The sequence below is a fragment of the Myotis nattereri genome (genome assembly GCF_964212035.1).
Source record: "Myotis nattereri genome assembly, chromosome: 2".
NCBI classification, from domain to species: Eukaryota; Metazoa; Chordata; class Mammalia; order Chiroptera; family Vespertilionidae; genus Myotis; species Myotis nattereri.
Genome location: NC_138076.1, coordinates 125,980,485 through 126,004,513, shown reverse-complemented (window position 1 = coordinate 126,004,513; position 24,029 = coordinate 125,980,485). Strand labels below are relative to the sequence as shown.

General features: G+C 37.1%; 2 protein-coding genes across 2 annotated transcripts in view; one reads left to right on the top strand and one right to left on the bottom strand.

Annotated features, from left to right (window-relative positions):
* Positions 1-18,518, top strand: part of AKAP3 (A-kinase anchoring protein 3) — a 30,012-nt gene extending 11,494 nt beyond the window's left edge. Inside the window, exons 4-5 of the mRNA XM_081083721.1 lie at positions 8,487-10,766; positions 18,163-18,518. Of these exons, the coding sequence (XP_080939847.1) occupies positions 8,487-10,766; positions 18,163-18,318 (2,436 nt within the window). The 3' untranslated portion in view covers positions 18,319-18,518. The remainder of the gene's footprint in view (positions 1-8,486; positions 10,767-18,162) is intronic.
* Positions 18,519-21,425: 2,907 nt separating this feature from the next.
* DYRK4 (dual specificity tyrosine phosphorylation regulated kinase 4) overlaps positions 21,426-24,029 on the bottom strand; it is a gene marked incomplete at both ends in the record, with an annotated part of 58,118 nt that continues 55,514 nt past the window's right edge. Inside the window, 2 exons of the mRNA XM_081083956.1 lie at positions 21,426-21,667; positions 22,338-22,513. Coding sequence (XP_080940082.1) covers positions 21,426-21,667; positions 22,338-22,513 — 418 coding nt within the window. The remainder of the gene's footprint in view (positions 21,668-22,337; positions 22,514-24,029) is intronic.

Genomic DNA, 24,029 nt, shown 5'->3' with positions numbered 1-24,029 from the left:
AAAGCTGCTATCCCTAGGCTGAGAGAGTGAACAAGGAAGACACGGAAAAATTCACAAAAACTCCCCTTTCTCAATCAAGGCTGCTTAAGATCTCTTTGGAGAAAGTGTGATTATCATGGGATCACACAGCCTGCCTAAGAGATAAAACATTTACATATCTATAAAAGATATTAAGACATATAGATAATAAATATCCAGTTAGTATAGAGTAAGTGCCAACCAAATCTGCTTCTACCAGATCTTTTATTTACCTCTGTCCTTTCATTTAGAAAAACAAAACAGATAAGTTTTAATATTAAACAAATTAATAGAAATTTCTTTATTTTTCACTGAGAAGCATTCTGGGGAATGCAAAAAAGAACAAAACTATTTCAGTTTTCATAGACATCATTAATTTGGGAAAATAAAAAATAAATATGAAAATATAAATATAATTTAAAAGCTCTAAATAACTGGCAGATACTAATGATAAGAAATCTATGATTATTTGCCAAATGGATTTTCTGGATAGTAATTGCTATAGCTGTTTAAAGAACAGATAATTTCAAAGTGGGAGGTAGCCAGGGAAACCTTTATAAAATATGCTTAACTGAGCTAGAGATGAAGAAGAATAGAATGGAAGTTTATAGTGTGTTGACTTAAAACTAAGCTCCTGTCCTGGCCTAGTGAGTGGCTCAGTTGATTGGAGTATTGTTCCATACACTGAAAAGTTGTGGGTTTGATTCCCACTCAGGGCACATATCTAGACTGTGGGTTCTATCCCGGTCGAGGCGCATATGGGAGGCAACTGAGTGTTGTTTCTCTCTGTCTCTCTTTCTCTCCCCCTTCCTTTCTTTCTAAAATCTATAAAAACATGTCCTCAGGTGAGTTTTGAAAAAAATAAAACTAAGCTCTTAAAGCAAAAGATGCCAAGGAGAGAAAATTAAACCCCTTGGCCCTTTTCATATTCTTTGTGAAGACATGAAATTTTTCCCTAGCTTTGATTCAGGAAGATTCAGAAATAATTTGATATCCACCTCCCCTAAAAGAGATGGGTATTTAGTTGTACATTGCACTGATATAAAAAGAAATGTGATTGGCCTTTCAGTCAGTCACTATGGCTTCATCAAGGACTTTTGCAAAATTCTTCTATTTATTTAACTCTTTAATGAGGAAATTGATGAAGTGTTATAACCAGTACAAGTGGAATAATGAACATAGGGTACACACATTTTAGGTTTAAAAAACATAGATAATAAAAACCTATAAACACAGCAAGCCTTGGCCAGTGTAGCTGAGTTGGGTGGAGAGTCCTCCCAGGCACCAAAAGATTGCAGGTTCCAGTCAGGGCATATATCTAGGTTGCTGGTTCAATCTCCGGTGGGGGCGTGGCCAATTGATATTTCCCTCCTTTCCCCTGTCTTTCTCTCTCTCACAAACAAACAAACAAACAAAACCTAAAAACACAGCATGCTAACACAACTCTATACTCTATCATGAAGTTTTATGCTATGCTGTAGGTTTGTTGCTATTTTTTTAATGTTCTGTGAAAGAACTGAAAAGGATAAAAGAATAAATCTCACATCTGCATTAACCAGACTTACCTTTACATGTTAGCTCAATTATGGAAACACGCCTATTTGCAGATAGTGTGCCTATCTGTAAATAAGTAGTCACTATTAAGGGATAATTTTCAATAAAGGGTGAAATCAAGATTCCCAATCAGATATGAAAATGAATGCATGTTAAAGATTTTATTTAACTCTTTAATGAAGAGACTGATGAAGTGTTATAACCACTTCAAGAAGAACAAAATATATATATACATTTATAGGTCAGGAATATTGAAATAAATGCACAAATAGAGGTAAAACTGGCTTCTTCCACAGTGGGAAAGGGAAGTCAGCTGAACTTCCACTGGGCAGAATTTACATGTCTATGGACTAAAGAATTATTTTGCATTGCTATCATTATCTAGTTTACAGACATGTAAAATAGCTTCCATAGAATCAAAACAGATTATGTAGAAAGATGTAAACAATGCTTAGTCTATAGACTATGGACTAGGGATAATACATAGTTTTATATTGAAGTACAAGTTTTTTTCCCTACAGTTGCCTTCAGTTTAATAAAAATTCTTAAAGTAACTTTGATCACAAAATCAGGATAGTCTCATCAGAATTGGCCTGATTATTTACATAGGTACAGCAACCAGATAGTTTGCTTTGCTGGAAGTTTTCATAAGGAATCTTAGATTGGACTTGTAAAGGCCTTTATTATTTGCTATTCTGTGACTAGAAATTCAAGACTAAGAAACCCTACCAGGTTTTACCTGCAGTTCCTAGAAGAACAAGCATGTATGCCATTGGACTTCTTTGACATTATGTTCCTAAATATAATCTCAAGCATTTCTATTAATTATAACTTTTTTCAAAGTATTTTCTTCCTTTCTATTTCAAAAGGAAAACTATGGAGGGAGAGGTATATAATTGTGAACTATTACACACCAGCTAATGTACAGACTAGTAGAGCTCATGATACATAAGACAATTTTTACAGCCACGCACATTCCTTTTACAACCTATATGGCAAAAATGAACACATTCATTAACAGATCCAAAGTCATATACTTTCTATAGCAATAAAAAATAAGAAGCAGCCGAAACCGGTTTGGCTCAGTGGATAGAGCGTCAGCCTACGGACTGAAAGGTCCCAGGTTCGATTCCGGTCAAGGGCATGTACCTGGGTTGCGGGCACATCCCCAGTGGGAGATGTGCAGGAGGCAGCTGATCGATGTTTCTTTCTCATCAATGTTTCTAACTCTCTATCTCTCTCCCTTCCTCTCTGTAAAAAAATCAATAAAATATATTTTTAAAAAAATAAGAAGCAAAATCATATAAGCTATGCTTAGTTATCAATATTTCCTTTTCTATTTTACTTAGGTATAATCTAAGTAACCCAGGAATATCCATTAACTAACTCAATTTAATACCAGTCCAGTATTTTAAGTTATATAAAAATGTTGGAAATGCCCTGGCTGGTTTGGCTCAGTGGATAGAGCATGGGCCTATGGACTGAAGGGTCCCGGGTTTGATTCTAGTCAAGGACACATGCCCAGGTAGCAGGGTCAATCCCTAGTAGGGGGTGTACAGGAGGCAGCCAGTCAATAATTCTCTCCCATCATTGATGAGTCTACCTACCTCTCTCTCCCTCTCCCTTCCAATAAAAATGTAAAAAAAAAAGTTGGAAATTTATAATCAAGTTGACATATTATAAAACATAAATTGAAATAAAGTTTGTCAGAATAATTATTCAACTGGATTAAATACAAATTTATATTTTTCATCATCTCAAACATTAAGTAGAAGTAATACTAACTTATTGGATCTGTGTAATGTACAAATTTATGAAGATCATATCAAAGTGAAATAAAAATGAACACTAGTATTATTCTTAACACTGATAAATCAGAAAAGACATAACTATTTTTATTCTACTAAAATTATTAAACTAATCTTGCTTGCCTAAGTTAGACTTACCTAACTTACCTAACTTTTAAAGATTTACCCAATTTATGTAAACTTAGGTTCCTAAAATATTTCTGAGTCAGGGTCTATAATAATACTTTATCCAATCAGAATAGAGGTATTTTAATTTAATAGACTTTATAATTAACTTATTAATACAATGTGGAGATAGGAAAACATTACTACTTACACTTAATGCTTTTATGAATGACAGACACAGTGATACAAACCTAATAGACAGCTTATAGCATCAGCCAGCCATTAGATTCATGTGTCTAGTTTTCAACAAAATATCACAAGACATACAAAGAAACAGGAAAGTACGGTCCATTCAAAGGAAAAAAAAATCAACAGGCTCTGTCTCTGAAAAAGCCCTGATGTTAGATCTACTGGACAACACTATAACCAACTGTCTTAAAGATACTCAAAGAACTAAAGAAAAGATTTGAAGAAAGTCAAGAAAACAGTATCTCAACAAACAAGAAGTATCAATAAAGAAATAAAATCTACAGATAACCTAAAAGAAATTCTGGAGGTGAAAAGCATAATAATGGAAATGCAAAATTCACTAGTAGATTTAAAGGCAGATTTGAGCAGGCATAAGAAAGAATCAGCAAACTTTAAGATAGGAAAGTGGAAAGTATTGAGTCTAAGGAACAGAAAGGGAAAAGATTGAAGATAAGTGAACAGAGCCAAAGGGTCCTGTGGGATACCATCATGCAAACAAGCATATACACTGTGGGAGTCCCAGAAGGAGAAAAGAAAGAGAAAGGGGCAGAGAGAATATTTGAAGAAATAATAGCTGGAAACTTCCCAAATCTGATGAAACATGAAACTAAACATCCATGAAATTCAATGAACTTCAAGATGAACTCGAAGAGACCTGCATTGAAACACATTATAATCAAACTTTCAAAAGACAATGACAAATGGATCATGGGTAGAAGTGATATTTGTCACTTCTAGGTCTGGACCACAAAAGCCTCCTATCCAGACCTTTACTGTCTCTGTTGTTCCTCATACACAGGCTTGAAGAAAAGGTTCTGAGGCCAAAGAGAGGGTGAAACCATGAAAAGCAGAACCTGGGTCCCCGAGTCACTGCAAAGACAGCTGCTCTTTGAATGCCCTCTCTAAGCAAAGTGATCAAGACTCTATTTTGTCACACCACTGAGTTGATTTAAAACTAGCATTACCCCAAATAATAGATTTTGCCTGTCATTTTGTTGCCAGCCTAAGTATCTGACTATCAAAATGCTTAAAAGTTCATCTCAAATGTCACTTCATTTTTAGTTACCCAGCCAAAATTATCTGTCCCTCTTCTCATATTAAATATATCTCTTTTAATTATTTTATAGCACTGATCACATAGTATTTAATAATATTTATGTTCATGTTTTGTCTCTACAATAGATTGCATATTTCTTTCACCTTTGTATGTTTTACAGTGCCTATAGTGTGTTGTACACAGACATGATATACATGTTGCATTATACAGGTAGTTAGTGTTACACATCATTTGTCTCCCTTAAATCACCTCGGCAGTAGCAGGCCATCAGGTTGGTCCTCTTGGTAGTTAGCATCTACTTTGAAACCTGATTTTCCATCTCTTGAATGCTGTCTTTGCTCTGACTCCACCGCCTTTTCTCTGTCACTTTCCCAGGCATGCATAAGGGCAGCTTTTCCCCCCTCAGTCTTCATTGTAAAGGTAAATTCTGTTCATTAGGAAGTTCCCACCTGTTATTGACCTTTGGTTATGAAAAATAATTTTTAAAAGATTTGTTACAGGAGCTCAGTAGTTTCCCCACACTTCCCACCTGGTCTGACAGGAATGAATCATAAACACATCCCTAGCCATATTGTCTTTCAGAACTTCTCTTTCCACCCAGAGTACTACTTTCCCATACATGCAGAAAGTCAGGTTTCACCCCCCAGTGCTTCTATAGCTAGTTAACTGTGTCTTACTGCATTGCCCTAAAGATCAAGTTTATTGGCTTCTCTCTTCTCTTAACTCTTTTGAGGTCTAATTTTTATTTGAAATGTTTAAGTGGTATTAGCTATTTTATAGACACCACATTAAGTGTACAAGTTATTTTGTGCATATTATCTTATTTAATCTCATTTAATCAATCATGAAAAAATACTTAAAATAACAATTACCATATGAACAGCAATCCCACGTCTGAGTGGGATCTGAAGAAAACAAAACCACTATCTGGAAGAGATATTTGCATCCCTATGTTTTTTGCAGCATTATTTACAGTAGACAAAACATAGAAGCAGCCTAAGTGTCCATCAGTGGATGAATGGATAAAAAAAATGGGATATTATTCACCCATAAAAAAGAAAGAAATTTTGCCATTTGCAACAGTATGGATGAACTTTGAGGGCATTATGCTAAGAGAAATAACTCGGAGAGGGAAAGACAAATACCGTATGACCTTATTATATGTAGAATCTAAAGAAAAAAAAGAAAGAACTCATAGATACAAAACCAGTTCATGGTTGTGAGGGGTGGAGTTGGGGGTACAAAATGGGTGAAGGTAGTTAAAAGATACAAATTTCCAATTATAAAATAAGGAAGTCCTGGGATAGAATGTACAGCATGGTGACTATAATAAATAATATTGCATTGCATATTTGAAGCTCACTAACAGAATAGATCTTAAAATTTCTCATCATAAGAAAAAATAATTTGAACTATGTCTGGTGATAGATGTTACTAGATGTATTAGTGATCATTTTGCAATATATATAAATATTGAATCATTATGTTGAACACCTGAAACTATTCTAATTTATATGTCAATTATATCTCAATTAAGAATAATAAACTTTAAGTCATATGTCAAAAGTAAAAACAGAAACACAAAACTTACCTGTCCAGAAATCAAAGGGCTCCTCTCCTTCCAAATGGCACAAAATTATTGATTTTAAGACAGGCAATAAATGCTAGCAAAACAGATTTTCTGCTGTATCTTACCCAACAGAGAATAGAGCTCTATAAACCATAATTCATTAAAGAATCACCAAGTAGCGAGACAACAAAACCAGTTTCTTAATCATTACTGCTACTATTTAACCAAAGTGAAAATCAAAAGCAAAATTAGTGGAGAAGAAAATTAAAACTAGAAAAACAGAATACCTGCATAGTTCCATTTCCACTTGGCATTTATCTCTGACGGCCAGGAAGCACCTGGTACACTACTCTCATGATGACATTTATGTCTGTTAGGTGAGCATGTCAGACATCTTGGCAAAGATTTCCAAAACTGTTAAAAGGTCATTTTCAGAGAAAGGTGAAATAATGACTCTCAGAAATATATAAAAATAAACTCATGTTAAATATTTTATTTAACTTATTAACAAAGAGCTGGTGTGGTTCAAAGTATAATCTAAGAAAAAAAAGACATATTTATAGATTAGGAATATTGAAGTGAATGTGCAAATGGAAGCACCTTTTATACAATGTATCCTTCCCTGGCCAAAATTACTGTGTATAAACAATAATTATATCTCATTGCTATCAGTTGTCTACACTTTACAGAATTGTAAAATAGCTCCAAGAGAATTAGAATCAGAAAATGTGGACGGATATGCTATAAATTATGCATAGTTTTCCACTGAAGCACAAAATTTCCCTACAGTGCCCATTGTTAATATAAGGATAATCAACTAGGAAGACTTTGAACCAAGCACTGTGGCCAACAGGCAGCTTAAACCAGCCCTTCAGAGGACTGTACAACTACTTTCCTCTTCTTTCCAAGTCGTCAAAATACAGCTGCGGGTAGAGCACCAATTTTAGAGTAGGAACTGGATTTGAATACTAACCCTTATCACGTAGTAGCTGTGAGATGCTAGTGAATTTATTTGACTTTTCTATGACTCAGTTTTCCTACCTGTGAAATTGGATGAGTGATATCAACCTTACAGGCTGTGTATGAGGATTAAATTAAATAATGTGTGTAAAGCACTTAGCACAATGCCTGGCAAACATAGTATTTAACAAATAGTAGTTAGTAACTATATGACACTTGGTAATTAAAGTACCAAATTAATCTTTAGAGATGGGCAATACTTGTTATTCCAGGAGCTATAACTCCAATAATTACAATGATCCTTTACATTTGATAGTGAATAGGATAATTTTATATACATTCTTATTTTAGCTTGTGTTCAAATGAAGATTATATATTACAGAATATAAACATATAAATATGTGCATGTGCTTATCACAGCTAGTGTCCACCAAAGAATCTGTATTCCCTTAAAACTAATAAATTGTCCACAGGTATTAACTCCTCAATTATAAATCAGATTTTTAACTTAAAGCGATATTAAATAGTCCTTTGGAAGTCATTTAGCATATCCAGATTGTGCTTGTGTAGCCTGGCAAAGTGATTAACTATGCACAATTATCCTTGAATTTTATAATTTTTTGAAAACTATATTTTGTAATAAGAGACCTAAATAAAAACAGATTAACCATAGGAAATAGCGATTAACATTAATACAAGAAAAATCTGATTTAGTTCAAATGCTAATTCAGCTGTGAATGTGATAACTGTCAGATCTTAAGGATACATGTTGTTAGATGCAATATAGTGCAATGGCTGAGAGCATGGGCTCTGGAGTCAGACTGCCAGCGTGGGAATTCTTGTTCCATCAATGATTAGCTGTATAACCTCAGGTGAGTAGCTAAATCTCTCAGTTTTTCAATTTCCTCCTCTGTAAACTATGAATAATAAGAGAGCTAACATTTAAGTTTATATGAGAGTAATATTAAATGAGATAATAGTCAAAATAGTTGAAACAGTGCCTGATAAATAGTAAGCACTTAATAAACATTGGTTACTTCTATTGTGATGAAGAGGAGTTCAGGCTTGAGCAAAGTGACCATTTTTGTAACTGATCTTTGAGTTGTCCTGAATATCCCCTATGTTTACTTTGTTGTAGTCGGATGAATACTTGTCTGTTTTTAAGGAAGCCTCAACTGATCCTGTCAGAGTGCTCAGCTGGCTCCGCAAAGACCTGGAAAAAACTACAGCAGGGTTCCAAAGTGTTAGGTTCAAGCCTGGAGAATCATCACCTGATGGGGAAATGACCAACTCAGAAGACCCACAGAAGGGTTTCACTGTGGACTACTACAATACCACCAACAAGGACAATACAGGGAGATTTCATTTTGAGATGACTCACAAAGAAAACCCTCTCCCAGGGTCCAGTGCCCAAGATGATAATGGGAGTACAGTGGATGAAGTTTCCTTCTATGCTAACCGCCTCACAAATTTAGTCATAGCCATGGCCCGCAAGGAGATCAATGAAAAGATCGATGGCTCTGAGAACAAATGTGTTCATCAGTCAGTGTACATGGGGGATGAACCCCCCCCTACCAAAAGCCTGAGTAAGGTGGCATCAGAGCTGGTGAATGAGACAGTGTCTGAATATTCTAAGAATACTACCTCAGATAAGGTTCCTGGCTCTGGTGACAGAGTCTTAGGATCATTGCAGAGTCCCTCAAATTTGAGATACAAGACCACTTTGAAGATCAATGAATGCAAGGGTCCAGATGGCAAGCCTAGTTCTAAGAAGTCTTTCTTCTATAAAGAAGTGTTTGAATCTCATAATGCAGGTGATTCCAAAGAGGGTGCAAGGTCCTTACCTGGGGAGAGAAAGATGTTCAAAGGGCAAGAAAGGCCTGATGATTTTACAACTTCTGTTAGTCAAAAGATCATGACCTATGCTAACAGTGTGGTGTCTGATATGATGGTCTCCATAATGAAGACTCTGAAAATCCAAGTGAAGGACACAACCATTGCCACCATTCTGCTGAAGAAGGTACTCCTTGGGCATGCAAAAGAGGTAGTCTCAGATCTCATTGACTCCCTCATGAAGAACCTCCACAATGTCACAGGGACCCTCATGACTGATACAGACTTTGTCTCGGCTGTGAAAAGAAGTCTCTTCTTTCATGGAAGCCAAAAGGCCTCAGATATTATGGATGCTATGCTGTGGAAGCTGTACAGGGTGATGTTTGCCAAGAAACCTCCTGAGAATATCAGGAAAACCAAGGACAAGTCTGAGAGTTATTCCGTGGTCTCCATGAAAGGAATGGGTGGTCCTAAAAACCAAAAGGTAAATTTTGCAACAATGAAATCTGAAGGTAAATTGAAGGAAAGAGTGTACTCTCCTCCATGCAAACCAGAGAAGACTTGTGTTGAAACTTTGGGTGAACACATTATCAAAGAGGGCCTGAGTTTATGGCATAAAACTCAGAATAAAGAAGGAAAATCTCCAGATTTTCAGTGTGCAACAACTCCCAGCAACCAGTATGACTCTCCCCCAGACTTTCCGCTGGAATATCCTCTGGATACTTGCAATTTCATCCCCCCTGTGCATCACCTAGAGAACCCTGAGAATTTTATGTGTGATTCAGACTCCTGGGCCAAGGACCTGCTTGTATCTGCATTACTTCTGATTCAATACCACCTGGCCCAAGGAGGAAGCATGGATGCACAGAGCTTCCTTGAAGCTGCTGGTAGAACCAACTTTCCTACCAACAAGGCCCCTGTGGTTTCTGCTGAGACCAACCTTAAGTCTGCACATATGGAAAGTAACCAAGAAGAAACAGAGAAGAAGGATCTAATGAGCGTTTTCTTCAACTTTATCAGGAATTTACTTGGTGAGACCATTTTCAAGAATGACGATAGCTCTGAACCCAAGGTGCCAGAGCAACCCATAAAGGAAGACCTATGTGAAAGACCTGTACCCCCTTGTCCCATCCAAGTGAGTGAAGGCGATGAGCCTGGTGGTACTCTTGCTGGGCTGGCCAAGATGGTCACCAGCCACATGAATGGGCAGATGATAGAACATCTGATGGACTCAGTGATGAAGTTGTGTGTCATTATTGCCAAGTCCTGTGACTCTCCCTTGGCAGAGCTGGGAGATGATAAATCTGGGGATGCCAGCAGGCCAGCTTCAACCTTCCCAGATAGTTTCTATGAGTGCTTACCAGTCAAGGGCACAGGGACAGCAGAGGCTGTCTTGCAGAATGCCTATCAAGCTATCCATAATGAATTGAGAGGTGTATCGGGACAGCTCCCTGAAGGGTGTGCATCAACCAAAGTGGTTGTCAGCAATCACAACCTAATTGATACAGTTCAGAACAAGCAACTCCAAGCCGTTCTTCAATGGGTAGCTGCCTCTGAGCTCAATGTCCCTATTTTGTACTTTGCTGGTGATGATGAAGGAATCCAAGAGAAGGTAAGGAAGAAGAGTCAGAGGAATTTGGAAATACTTATTAATGGTTCGTTGGGGGTTTAAGTTGTTTTCTTTCTAAATGGGAAGATAGGCACAAGAAGAATGGGGACAGTAAGAATTTGAAGATCATGCCTCTTGGCAGAAATAATGGGCAAAATAAAATTATATTTTGCCCAATAAGAGTCACTTTAAAGGGGGAAGAAGGAGGTATATGATAAATCAAATCTGATTCTTTTTTCTGCATATATTGGTGGGATTGCATAGATGAGGAACTCCAAGATACTTGGTAAAAGACTCAGATTAAGGTCAGAGCTTCAGGCTGAATTTTGGATAGGACAGCATTGCCCAATGAATGAGAAGGGACTGCTGGGAAGCACTCTAGGGATGTGTTAAGGTGGGAGGGGGGCCGGGGAGAGCAGGTGGCATGAAGGATCTAAATTGATGAGCTTTTCAAAACTTTCATTATTCTTTTAGCTGGTTGTCTAGGAGATCTTGGGGATTTGAAGAGATTTGATAAATAGCATCCCTCTTCTCCTTGCCCTAAGTTCTGAATCAGTTGGAAAAATAAGACTAAAGAATAAGGCAAATGGGTCCGGCCGGTGTGGCTCAATGGTTGAGCATTGACCGATGAACCAGGAGGTTACAGTTTAATTCCTGGTCAGGGCACATGCCCAAGTTGCAAGCTCAATGCCCAGTAGGGGGCCTGTAGGAGGCAGCCAATCTATGTTTCTCTTTCATCAATGTTTCTATTTCTCCCTCTCCCTTCCTCTCTCTAAAATCAATAAAACTATATATATAAAGAATAAGGCAAATGGGAAATCAGCTTATCAATTGTTATACTGATAAAGACAAGGCCTTGGAACCGCTCACTGAAGGGAGATTTTGAGTCTGGAAAGCATGAACACTTACGCAAGTTGCCGCCTCATGCTATTGTAGAGGAATTAAGAAGAGACTATCCTCACCAGACACACACACCATTTTAGGGCTTTTGATTCTTGTGTCTCAATTGATAAAAGTGGAACAATGCTGGTTAACAATTAAATAGTAAGGGGTGGCAAAAGAGGCTGGGGTTATTTATTAAAATAATTCATGCTCATAGAAACCAGAGGATGTGGAGGAATAGGCTTTGTCTGTTTGATAAGTGGCATTAGAAACCCTTGCAACTGGGTTACTTGGCTTATCTGATGACTGAGAAGACACAGGATTTGATAGCATCCAGATTAGGCTACAGTACACTAAACCTAAACAAGAAAATACCTGGTCTGGAGAAGGCTACTCAAAATGTGGCCTATTTGAACCAACAACATTGGTATCAGCTGGGAGCTTGTTAGAAGTTTAAAATCTCAGGCTCCACTTCTGCCCTACTGAATCAGAATCTTGACTGTAGCAATTTAGCAAAATCACCAGGTGATTTGTGTGTACATTCGAGTTTTCCAATCCTACAAATATTCCTAAGAGTTCTTAGCAAAATGTAAAGTGTCTCTGTCGCTACAGTTTTACAAGTCTGTAAAACAGCGATTTATAGAGGGGGCTATATTCAAAAAGCTATAGACTGATGAAAAAATATAAAAAGTATAGCTCTCATATGTACAATGTGTGAAACGGGCTTTTGTTCCATTGCCATCTCTTAATTCAACCCATTGTATATAAAATACATTCTGGTTTTAGATTATTTTGAATTAGAATGTCTGTAACATACTTACCTAAATTGGGCACAATAGCCTTGTAGTACTTCCCCTGTACACACACACACAAGCACACAATACCCAAACATCTTTTCCCATTTATAAAGATAAAGACGGTCATCTATTTTATTAAAGGAAAAAATGGAAAGGACATCCAAACTTCAACTAATGAGGCAATTTTCATTGAATATCACTATAATTTTAAGAACAGTTGGATGAAGTATACATCAAAGAAACTTCCCAAAAGATAGATTTGCAATTTTGGGGGGAAAGAGATTTAATTAATGTACACAAATATTCTTATGCTGACTTGAACCCAGTAACACTGGGATGTCCATGAGCCCACTTCCTTTAAATAAATTTGTATCCATTTTTTCAATAGGTAATGTGTGCTTAGTTCAAAATCCAAAGGCACAAAAGGATGTACAGTGAAAACTAAGGTGTTTTTTTCTTCTCGTTCTTATCTCCCATCCTGTTGCTCTCTCTGGAGAACACTGTTGTGATCAATTTCTTGCTTATCCTTTTAGAAATACATGTGCATACACAAGTAAGTACTTATATGTATGCATCTCATTTTAAGTCTCAAATGGTAATAAGATATATATAGGTGTCCTAAAAAATGTATACACACTTCACAGCTGATAGCTCAGTTGATGTTTCTTTCTTTTCAGATTTAACCCATTGAAATTAATAATTATTCAAAGTATATATACATTTTGGGGGGGGACACCATGTATATCCTGTTTGGCAACATATAGAGCTGCTGCATTCCTTTTAATAGCTGCATATTACTTCACTGTATGAAGGTACTGGATTTAACCACTTTCCCACGTATGGACATTTCAGTTGCCAATATTTTGCTACTATATGCAATGCCATGTGCACAGAATTCAAATGTATCTGTATATGCTAAATACTTAGAAAAGGATTCAAGATCACCATAAATGTCTGTTTGTATATATATTTTTTTCTGTTTGTATATTTGATATATATTTTCAAATTGCTTTCCATAGAGCTTGCACCAAATTTGCGTATCTACTAAAACAATATAAAAATGCATGTTTTCCGTATTTTAATCAACAGTGAGTGACAAACTTTTGATCTTTGCCAAGTGTTGCCTTCCTTTGTACTTGGCTTATTAGGAATGAGGGTGAATATCTTTTTAATGTTTAAGAGCCATTTGAATTCCCTTTTTCGTGGATGAATTGTTTGTTTATACCTTCAGCCCATTTTTCTGTTGGGTTGTTGGTCCTTTTCTTATTGATCTGTAGGAATTTTATGTATAAGGAAATTAGTCTTTGTGATATTAAATACAGTTTTTAATCATTTGTCTTTTGGTGTTTTGTTTATGCCATGTAGAATTTTTTAAATGTTTACAAAGTCAAATCTAAGACACTTTTTTCTTTTATTTTTTCCTGGATTTTATGTCATATTTTGGAAGACATTCTTTACGCCAAGATATTAACAATACTTTCCCATGTTTTCTTCCAATGCGCAGTATTTTAAAAAAATTTTAAGACTTTGATCTATTTTTATTTTTATATAAAATATGAGGTAGGAATGCAATCTCTTATTTTTTTCCAGATGGATACCTACCTTTGGTTCTTTTTCTGAACTTTCTTTTCTGTTTCATTGAATTATTTAACTATTTACTATTTTAATACTATTTAAATTAGCACACCATTTTAATTACTGTCATTCTATAATTTTAAAAATATCTGATAGGACTAGACTCCTTATTTCTCTATCTCAGAATTTTCTAGGCTATTTTTCTCAATTTGTACCCCCAGCCTCAGGTAACCATTAACTGGATTTCTATCATAAAGTTACCTTTCCAGAATTTTAAACAATGAAGCTATAAATATATAGTCTTTTACATCTGGCTATTCACACTTAGCTTATTGTTTTTGAGGTTTATCCATGTTGTATATAACATGTATTGCTGAATAGTGTTTCATTATATGGATAAACTACATTTTGTTTACTAATTAAGGCACATTTGAATTGTTTCCACTTTTTTGCTACCATGATTAATGTTAACATGAACATTCACATACAAGTTTTTTGTGTATATACATTTTCTTTTCTCTTGGGCAGCAAGGAGTTGAATTGCTGCACTTTATGGTAAGTATGTCTTTAAAAACTGCCAAACTGTTTTTCAAAATGGTTGTACCATTTTATATTCCCACCAACAATTTAGTTTCTCCACATTCGCATCAACACTATATATTATACCTATTATGATGGTATCTATAGTGGATTTAATTTGAGCATCTTTTTATGTGCTAATTAGCTCTTCATATATGTTCTTTGTTGAACTGTTTATGCAAATCTTTTGTCCATATTTTGACTGGGTTGTTTTCATCTTGTTATAAAGTTACAAGAATTCTTTATATATTCTGGATACAGGTTCTTTATCAAATATATGATCTGCAAATATTTTCTCAGTATGTTTTTTGTTGTTTTTTTTACTTAATGGAGTCTTTTGAAGAGCAAAAGTTTTAATGGTAAAATCTAATTTATCACTTTTTGCCTTTTATTGCTTGTGTTTTGATGTTGTAGCTAATCTTTGCATAACCCAGTGGGTTGGTTCTCCATTGGAGGAGGCGGTTTTGCCCCCAAGGGACATTTGGGAATGTCTGGAGCTATATACTGTTGTCAGAACTAGCAGCAGGATTGCTACTAGAGTGTACTGGGTAGAGGCCAAGGATGCTGCTAAGCATTCCACAACACAGAGGACAACCCCACAACAAAGTATAATCTGGCCCATAGAGTCAGTTTGCCAGATTAAGAAACATTGACACAACCCAAGGTTATGAAGATTTTCTTCTTTTTTTAACTTCAAAATATTTGATAATTTCAACTTTTAGGTATGTGATCCATTTTGAGTTCATTTTGTGTATGATGTGAAGTAGGGGTCTGATTCATTATTTTGCCTGTGGATATGCAATTTTCTCAAGACCATTTGTTGAAAAGATAAATGGATATCTGGACCTTTTGAATTATTTTTCCCTTCATAAAAATTAATTAACCATAAATGTTGAGATTCAAGCTTTTTTTTTTTTTTAAATAGGTGTTTTTGTGGTACATCTTTTCTCATAATTTTACTTGTAACCTACCTATATCATTTAACCATACAAAGTGAGTTTTTTGTAGGTAGCATATAGTTGGGTCATACATATATATGTATGTATGTATGTATATATTGATTTCAGAGAGGAAGGGAGAGGGAGAGATAGAAACATCAATGATGAAAGAGAATCATTGACTGGCTGCTTCCTGCATGCCCCACACTGGAGATCGAACCCACAACCCAGGCATGTGTCCAGACGAGAATCGAGCCGTGACCTGGTTCATAGGTCAAGCTCAACCACTGAGCCACACTGCTGGGTGGGTCATATATATTTTTTATTCTGACAATTTATGTGTTTAGACCATTTACATTTTGTCTAATCATTGATATGTTTGGATTTAGGTCTACTATTTTAATATTAGTTCTGTTTTTCCTTTCTATTTTCCTTCTTTTGAATTATTTAAACATTTTTTAGTATTCCATTTTAATTTATTTTTACTATATCTCTTTGTGTAGTTTTTGTAGTGTTTTTTTTTCCCCCTAGGAATTAGAATATACCTAACTTTTCAGTCTATGTAGGATAGTTACCACTTTAACTGGAATGAAGACATCTTACCATTTAGACCCCTTTACACTTTCCTCTATATTTAGTTATTTCATGTATTTACTCCATGTAGATTTAAAAACTTGTATACAATGTTATGTTTACTTTCAACCATAAAAGTATTTTATAAAACTGAAATTTTTACTATTTGTTGTTCTTCATTTATTCTCACTGTTCCCAGTTTCCTTCTGATATCACTATCCTTTTGTCTTAAGAACTAGAACATATTATCTAACAATGAATTCTCTTAGTTGTCTTTAATCTGAAATTTTTTAAAATTCTTTATTGTTGAAAGTATTACATATGTCTCCCTTTTCCCCCATTGACTTCTCCCTGCCCGCTCCCTGAAATTTTCCTTATTCCTGAAGTATATTTTTACTGGATGTAGAATTCTGGTTTGAAAGTTCTTTTCATTTAGTGCTTTACTATGTCATATCCTTCTGGTGTCTATGGTTTCTGATAAATCTGTTGTCACTCAAATTGTTGTTCCCTTATAATATAACATTTCTCTATGGTTGCTTTTGATTTTTTATTGTTTTGTTTTGTTTTAAGCAATCTGATTATGACAGGTCTTAAAGTGAATTTCTTTGAGTTTATCTTACTTAGGTTTACTGAGCTTCTTTTTTTTTAAATATATTTTATTGATTTTTTACAGAGAGGAAGGGAGAGAGACAGTTAGAAACATCAATCAGCTGCCTCCTGCACATCCCCTACTGGGGAAGTGCCCGCAACCCAGGTACATGCCCTTGACCGAATCGAACATGGGACCTTTCAGTCCGCAGGCCGGCACTCTATCCACTGAGCCAAACCGGTTATGGCTACTGAGCTTCTTAAATTTGTTATGTCTTGTGGCAAGTTAGGGAAGTTTTCATCCATTATTTCTTCAAGTATTTTTCTATACCACACTTTTCCTCCTCTTCTAGGATTCTCATGACATAAATGTAAAACATTTTGTATTGTCCTACAGGCCCAGTAGGTCTGTTTATTTTCTTAATCTTTTTTGAAGTATAATCAATCCTATGTTTTTCAGTGTGGCTAATTTCCATTGTTCTATCTTCAAGTTTACTGATTTTCCTCTATCTTTATTCTGCCCATCCAACAAGTTTTCATGTTGAATTTTTTGTTTTAGTTCTAAAATTTCCATTTGGTTATTCTTTATGCCAAGACTTTTTGTGTTTCCATTTGTGTCAACAGTATTTGTAAGTACTTTAATTCTCACATGGAAATTTTCCCTTCTGAAAGAGCTCCTGATATTGGCCTGCTTCCTTGCTCTTTGACTTTTCATCGTAGAGTCAGGTGCATAATGTACAAAATAAAAATTAAGGTTACTTTAGTTTGTTGCTGCTATGATTCCAGATGAATGGCAATCTACTATGTTCATATTAGAACAGTTGCTTTGGATATTTTTTCTCATTTTATACTTGGAAAGAAAACTAAACATTGATTCAGAGACTTGGGTATGAATTTTGCCCTTGCTAATTTCTAGCACTGACAAGTCTCTTCACCTCTCTGGGAAACATCTTCATGAAGATGTTTTAAGCAATCTGATTATGACAAGTGAAGGTTGAATGGATCTTTGAACTGCATTCCTTCTCTAACACTTGAGGGGTCTCTCGCCTGTGGGGCATGGGACAGCATCCACATTGTCCTTTAACGTATTTCTCTCCTGCCCTTGTTGGGGACTGCTTGATGATATTACGTAAACTTAAAAACACTGGAATTCTTAGAAAGCAAGAATACCATTGACCAAACAGCCACTGGAAGCAGGAAGATTTTAGTCTAGAAGGAAATTATATTTTCCATATCATGAACAGATGGATGTTAATATCTTTTTAAATTGAAGGTGAAATAACCAACTTTCTTCTGACAACAGTTCAGTAAACTTTACAATTAAGGAAGTCTCAACATCTACTTTGAATCCCTTCTGCTGACGTTTCTCCAAGTCTACCTGACCTCTTTGTTCTAGCCTTGGCAGAGCCTTTCTGGCCTGTTCTGGGATGTTCTGCCCTCCACTACTGTTTCCTTTCCTTTCCACAGCTACTTCAGCTTTCAGCTGCCGCTGTGGACAAGGGACGCAGTGTAGGGGAGGTTCTGCAGTCAGTGCTGCGCTACGAGAAGGAGCGACAGCTGGATGAGGCGGTGGGAAACGTTACACGGCTGCAGCTGCTGGACTGGCTGATGGTGAACTTGTGATGGAAACCCACCCACTGCTTTCCCGTTTTCCAGAAGTGGGCCCAGCCTTGCCCCCTCCCTTCATTTTCACTCCCACAGCTCCCCTCTCTATATCCTCACAGAGCCCTAACATTATCTTCATCCCACTCACATCAAAGACATGTCATCTTATGCTAGTCACTGGATTTTGCAGATTTTCCTGTCCATGCGAGCAAGGACATAAAATAAAATAAAATTACATTAAAGGGCTCCTGTGTATGGTTTCCTTGGGATCCAATGTGCCACAACCTTTTGCAGCGGGGGTTCAGGATCTGAAGAAGGGGCCTCACACAAATGAAAATGCTAGACAAGAAATATGAATTTAGAAGTCTTTGGGGGCCAGGGGTGTGTCTTTTGTGAAGAGCACACGGAAACTTTGGCCAATCCACTTTTTATTCAGTTTTAGATACACATCTTGCCCTCAGTAAAGCATAGCAAACAGGTAGCAGACAGACCATCTCAAAGGTCAGTAAAGATTTACTTTGAGGCTATTAGGTCAGGAAATTGCTTCAAGCCATCACTATCTCAACATGGAACAATTGGTGCATAACTTTAACCCTGCTAAAGCTCAAGGTTCATCAGCCTTCCGTGTTCCTTGATGCACTCTCATGATAGTATTGACAATGGATGGCTTCCCGCACCAATGGGGCAATAAGGTAAAGAAATCTCAGGGATGAAAAAATAATCAGATGGATAGCATAAGAAAATGTATCCCCCATTCTGTCACAATTTGCAGCTCCCCTTCTTTAAAGTGTTCCCTAAATATAGGAAGTCAGAATTTATCAACTCATTTCAGTCTTCTATAACCATGCAAATTGGGAAATATTTTTAATGTCCAACCTAAATCATTCTAATTATCAAGGATTTGGCTTCAAGGACAAAACTGTCCACCTCAACTTTATCCATGGTTGAAGATAGGTCCAGAAGACTCGAGATTTCTTGCCAGTTCTGTACCTTCCTGGTTATAAAACATGGGACAAGTTACCTCTCCCATGATACTGCTCTGACTTAACCCCTAGACTGCCGGGGAATGCGATCGCGCTCCTCCTGTCTTTCGCCAAAGGTGCCGGGAGTGCTATCGAGCTCCTCCTGCAGTGTCACTATTAGATGCTAGTAGTTCACTCTTTATTGACAGATGACACCTAAGTGCAGATTACTTATGATGCTGAACGTTTGTAGTTCTAAAATTGACCACTGGCATTTATCTGCCTAATTTTTTACAGGTACTACGATTTTATGAAGTTTACTCAGATTTTGTAGCCCTAAAGCTTTGAAATGGCATCCAGTTCTAAGTCTGCTTTTGTTAGTGATGATGATATTGCTAAATATGTCAATTTTTGCTGTGAAGATGACGATTTTGTGGAAGATATTGGAGAAGGGTGTCCCTCTATTTTAACATATGTTTTGTTCAAAAATTTTTTTCTACTAGTATTCTATAATACAATCAGCAAACAATATATGTCAAAGATGAAAACAAATGTAGTAAAGGTTTTCTTAAGATTTTGAATATGTAACTTCATTTACTTGCGATTCATAATTTTTTTCCTAAACTGCTGTAAAATCAGCAAAAATGCCTTGGCAATTTTAGCATAGTTCCTAGGATATTGGTTGGCACTCAAAGGGTTAATGTCCATATCACCCCATTTAAAAAGCATTTTGTTTTTATCCTGACCTTTCTATGCAATTTTATATTACTGATCCTTCCTTCTAGAAACTTTCTCCTCCTTTGGTTTCTAATTTTCCTGTCTCTTTGGAACTCTACTTTTGTCAACCACTTGCATATTTATCTTTCCTAGGACTCTCTTGACCCTCTGCTATTCTCACCCTGTATTATCTTTCCTGCCTGACTTTATGCAAACCCATAGCTTCAGTTCTCTGGTGTGTCTTTTCATAGAATATTACACAGTGATTAAAATGAAAACTATTACACTAAGTATATTTTTCATGTCTATGGCATTACGATCTTGAGTTTCTTTTTTTTTTTTAAATATATTTTATTGATTTTTTACAGAGAGGAAGGGAGAGAGATAGTTAGAAACATCGATGAGAGAGAAACATCGATCAGCTGCCTCCTGCACATCTCCTACTGGGGATATGCCCGCAACCCAGGTACATGCCCTTGACCGGAATAGAACCTGGGACCTTTCAGTCCACAGGCCGACGCTCTATCCACTGAGCCAAACGGGTTTCGGCATTGAGTTTCTTGTAAAATTTTATAGGTACTAAAATTACAACATATAGAGATTATGTATGTACACATTAGCTAAGGACTGGAAAGGCAAAAATGTAAATGAACTTAATTAGACTATGGGAGTGGTGGGTGGATGAACACATCCTGCTATTGTGGTCCTAGAGAAGCATCAGACATGGTGCTATCACTTGCACCAGCATCTCAGTATGGACTTGTGACCCATCTGGCCAATCAAGGATCCCAATATCTCAGACATAGTGATTGGTTTAAGACCAATCATTTCTAAAACTTCCCTGGCAGCAAGGAAGACTGCATATTTGATTGGATGATAATGATAATCTTAACTCTGGGCACAGCTTGTCTTCAGAATGAGGTTAACCATAAAAAGAAGCAAGGTTAAAATGTAGAGGGAGTCTGAGCCCTATGACCTTGTTTGAATTCCTAGATTCTGCTGTGCCTGAAACTACACATACCCTTCTGATTGCCCGATTATATAAACCAATGAATGTCCTTCGTTACTTAAACTAGTTTGAATAGAGCTTCTCTCATTTTCAAACAAGAATCCTGTCATGGGCAAAAACAAATTTTAGAGTTCTATTAGTGATGATATAACTGAGTGTTTAACATCCCCTCCATACACACAAACCCATACAAACACACCCCCATTGCTTTATCTGGTTGAGGACATAAGGAGGGAATATAGATGCAAGGACATTCTCTCCCACCCCCTCATATCAGGAATCATGCCAACTGGCCATGTGAATAGAGTTGTTTTTGTTTTGTTTTTTAAACAAAACTTTATGCATTAAAAACAACAATCTTATGTATTGTACAATATAAGTGTGGTCTCTAATACAAATCATTGGTGAAAAGGAACAGGACACGCCCTCAGCAGAGGTCATACAATAGGTGGTAAAATGCTTGTGTTCTTGGGGGAGGAGTTCTTGCTTTGTTGCTCTGTGGAGGTCTTGGACTCCTCTGGCCTGACAACTGCCTCTGGTTTACTGGAAGCTTCTACTAGGGGAGGCAGTTGGACAACTTCAGCAGCACGCTGGAGAGAGCCCTGCTGATCACCTGAATTTTGAAACTGCTTGGTGGTGCCATCTTTTATTTTGTCTATAGTCTCTTTGATAATCACATCTGCTGAAGGAGAGAGAAGACAAAGGAGCAAGTGTTCAAATGTGAATTCTAGCTGTCCATTAGCAGGAAAATTCTGGACAAAATGATATTAAATCAATTCATTTATAAAGCACATTCTATGTGGCAGGCCTTCTTCTAAGGACTTTATATTTACTAATTCATTTGATCCTTTCTCCACAACCATAGAAAAAAGGCATAACTCTTATTCTCATAAATGAAAAAACTGAGATACAGAGAGGTAAGTAAATTGCCCAAGGGCCCACACCTGGAAAATGAGAGGGCTTGAATTTAATTCCAGGCAGTCTAATTCCAATGACCATGTATATAACCAGTAGTTTATATGTATATAAAAGATACTAATTCCATGATCTGATAAAAATTCAAATGGTAATTATGGGGCTGCAGAAAAGGACACAGTCAGGGGGAAAAGTAGCAGAAAGGGAATTGAAGATAAGATGAAAAATGGAAAATCCTAACAACAAGGTAGCAAAAAAGGGCTACAACCAAGTTTCCTGAAAGGAACATCCCAAAAGTAAGAAGTGGCAGCCCATTTAGTGATGTAGCCAGAATAATTATCCAAGGTTGAGTTCAGAGAAGCTGACATGCAATCCTCCAGAGATGCCTACCTCCTGGACTATGGGGAAAAGATTTGTTATTTGAGGGGCAGTACCTTTTTTATCCAAGTGGTGAGGCCCTTGAACCTTGTCTTTTCTTGCCTCAGAGGATAAAGAGAGATTGAGTTTCCTCAGGGCCTGGGGCCTGGGCTGTGCTTTGAGTTTCCGTGAATCATGAATCCAAGCATGCTTGAGAGCCTGGTCAGGGGTCATGCGAAGAGAAGGTTCCCATCTACACACCAACAAAGCCCAGCATGGATTATTGTTTTATTTTTAATAATGAAACATTTTCAAAGATTCCAATAAAAAACCTAAATAAGAAACAATATAAATGGTTCATTTTAAAAAGCCCATTTAAGCTATGTAATAACTCAAAGATACTAAAGAACAGAGATTATTACATATAATTTTAAAGTATTGGAAACAACTATTGGATAATCATTTTTTTTTGTAATATATATTTCATTGGTTTTTTACAGAGAGGAAGGGAGAGAGATAGAGAGTTAGAAACATCGATGAGAGAGAAACATAGATCAGCTGCCTCCTGCACACCTCCTACTGGGGATGTGCCCACAACCAAGGTACATGCCCTTGACCGGAATCAAATCTGGGACCTTTCAGTCCGCAGGCCGATGCTCTATCCACTGAGCCAAACCGGTTTCGGCTGGATAATCATTTTTAGTAAATGTGTATGACAAGCCAAGGAATGTAATAGAGTCCAAGTCTCCCAGAGTTCTAGAAATTTCCTTATAAGAAATATAGAAAATCTTAACCAATGGGATTTTGGATTTGTAAACTAAGAAGATCAAAACAAAAAGATGCTTAATTTTAATTCCCAAACAACAGAATTTGGACCTACAAATATATCACAAAGAATATTATAGCATGGCCAGTGTTGTCAGTGGTTGAACATTGATCCATGAACGAGAAGGTCATGATTTGATTCCTTGTTAAGGCACGGGCCCAGGTTGTGGACTCTATCCCCAGTAGGGGGCATGCAGGAGGCAGCCGATCAATGATTCTCTCTCATCATTGATGTTTCTATCTATCTCTGAAGAAAATAAAGCATCCTATCTAATAAAAGAGAAACATGGTAATTGGCATACGACTGCTACCCTTCCCATTGGCTAATCAGCGAGATATGCAAATTAACTGTCAGCCAAGATGGCGGCTGGCAGCCAGGCAGCTTGAAACTAACATGAGGCTTGCTTGCTTCAGTGACGGAGGACTCCAATGTTCCCCGCCTGCCTTGCCGGCCTCTGAGCCTACAGTTTCAAACATTGTAACAAATATAGATGCTAAACAAAACCCCAGAAACCAGCTTTCAGCCGGCTGGGATCTCAGAGCTGGAGTTGATACAGAGTTTTGATTATAGAACTGAAACAAACCAGATACCTGCTTTCAGGAGCGGAGGCCTAAGAGCTGGAGCCTCAGAGCTAAAGCCGGCCCAGAATAAAAACAAAAGAAAAAAAGGAGCAGTTGGGAGCTTCAGTCCCAGCCTGAAAATAGCCCTCAGCCCCTCACCCAGACTGGCCAGGCACCCCAGTGGTGACCCCCACCCTGATCCAGGACACCCTTCAGGGTAAACCAGCCAGCCCCACCCATGCACCAGGCCTCTATTCTATATAGTAAAAGGGTAATATGCCTCCCAGCACTAGGATCAGCGGAGCTGAGAAGCCTCCCGGCACCGGGATCAGTGTGACAGGGGGCAGCGCCCAAACCCCCTGATCGCCCTGCGGCTCTGTGTG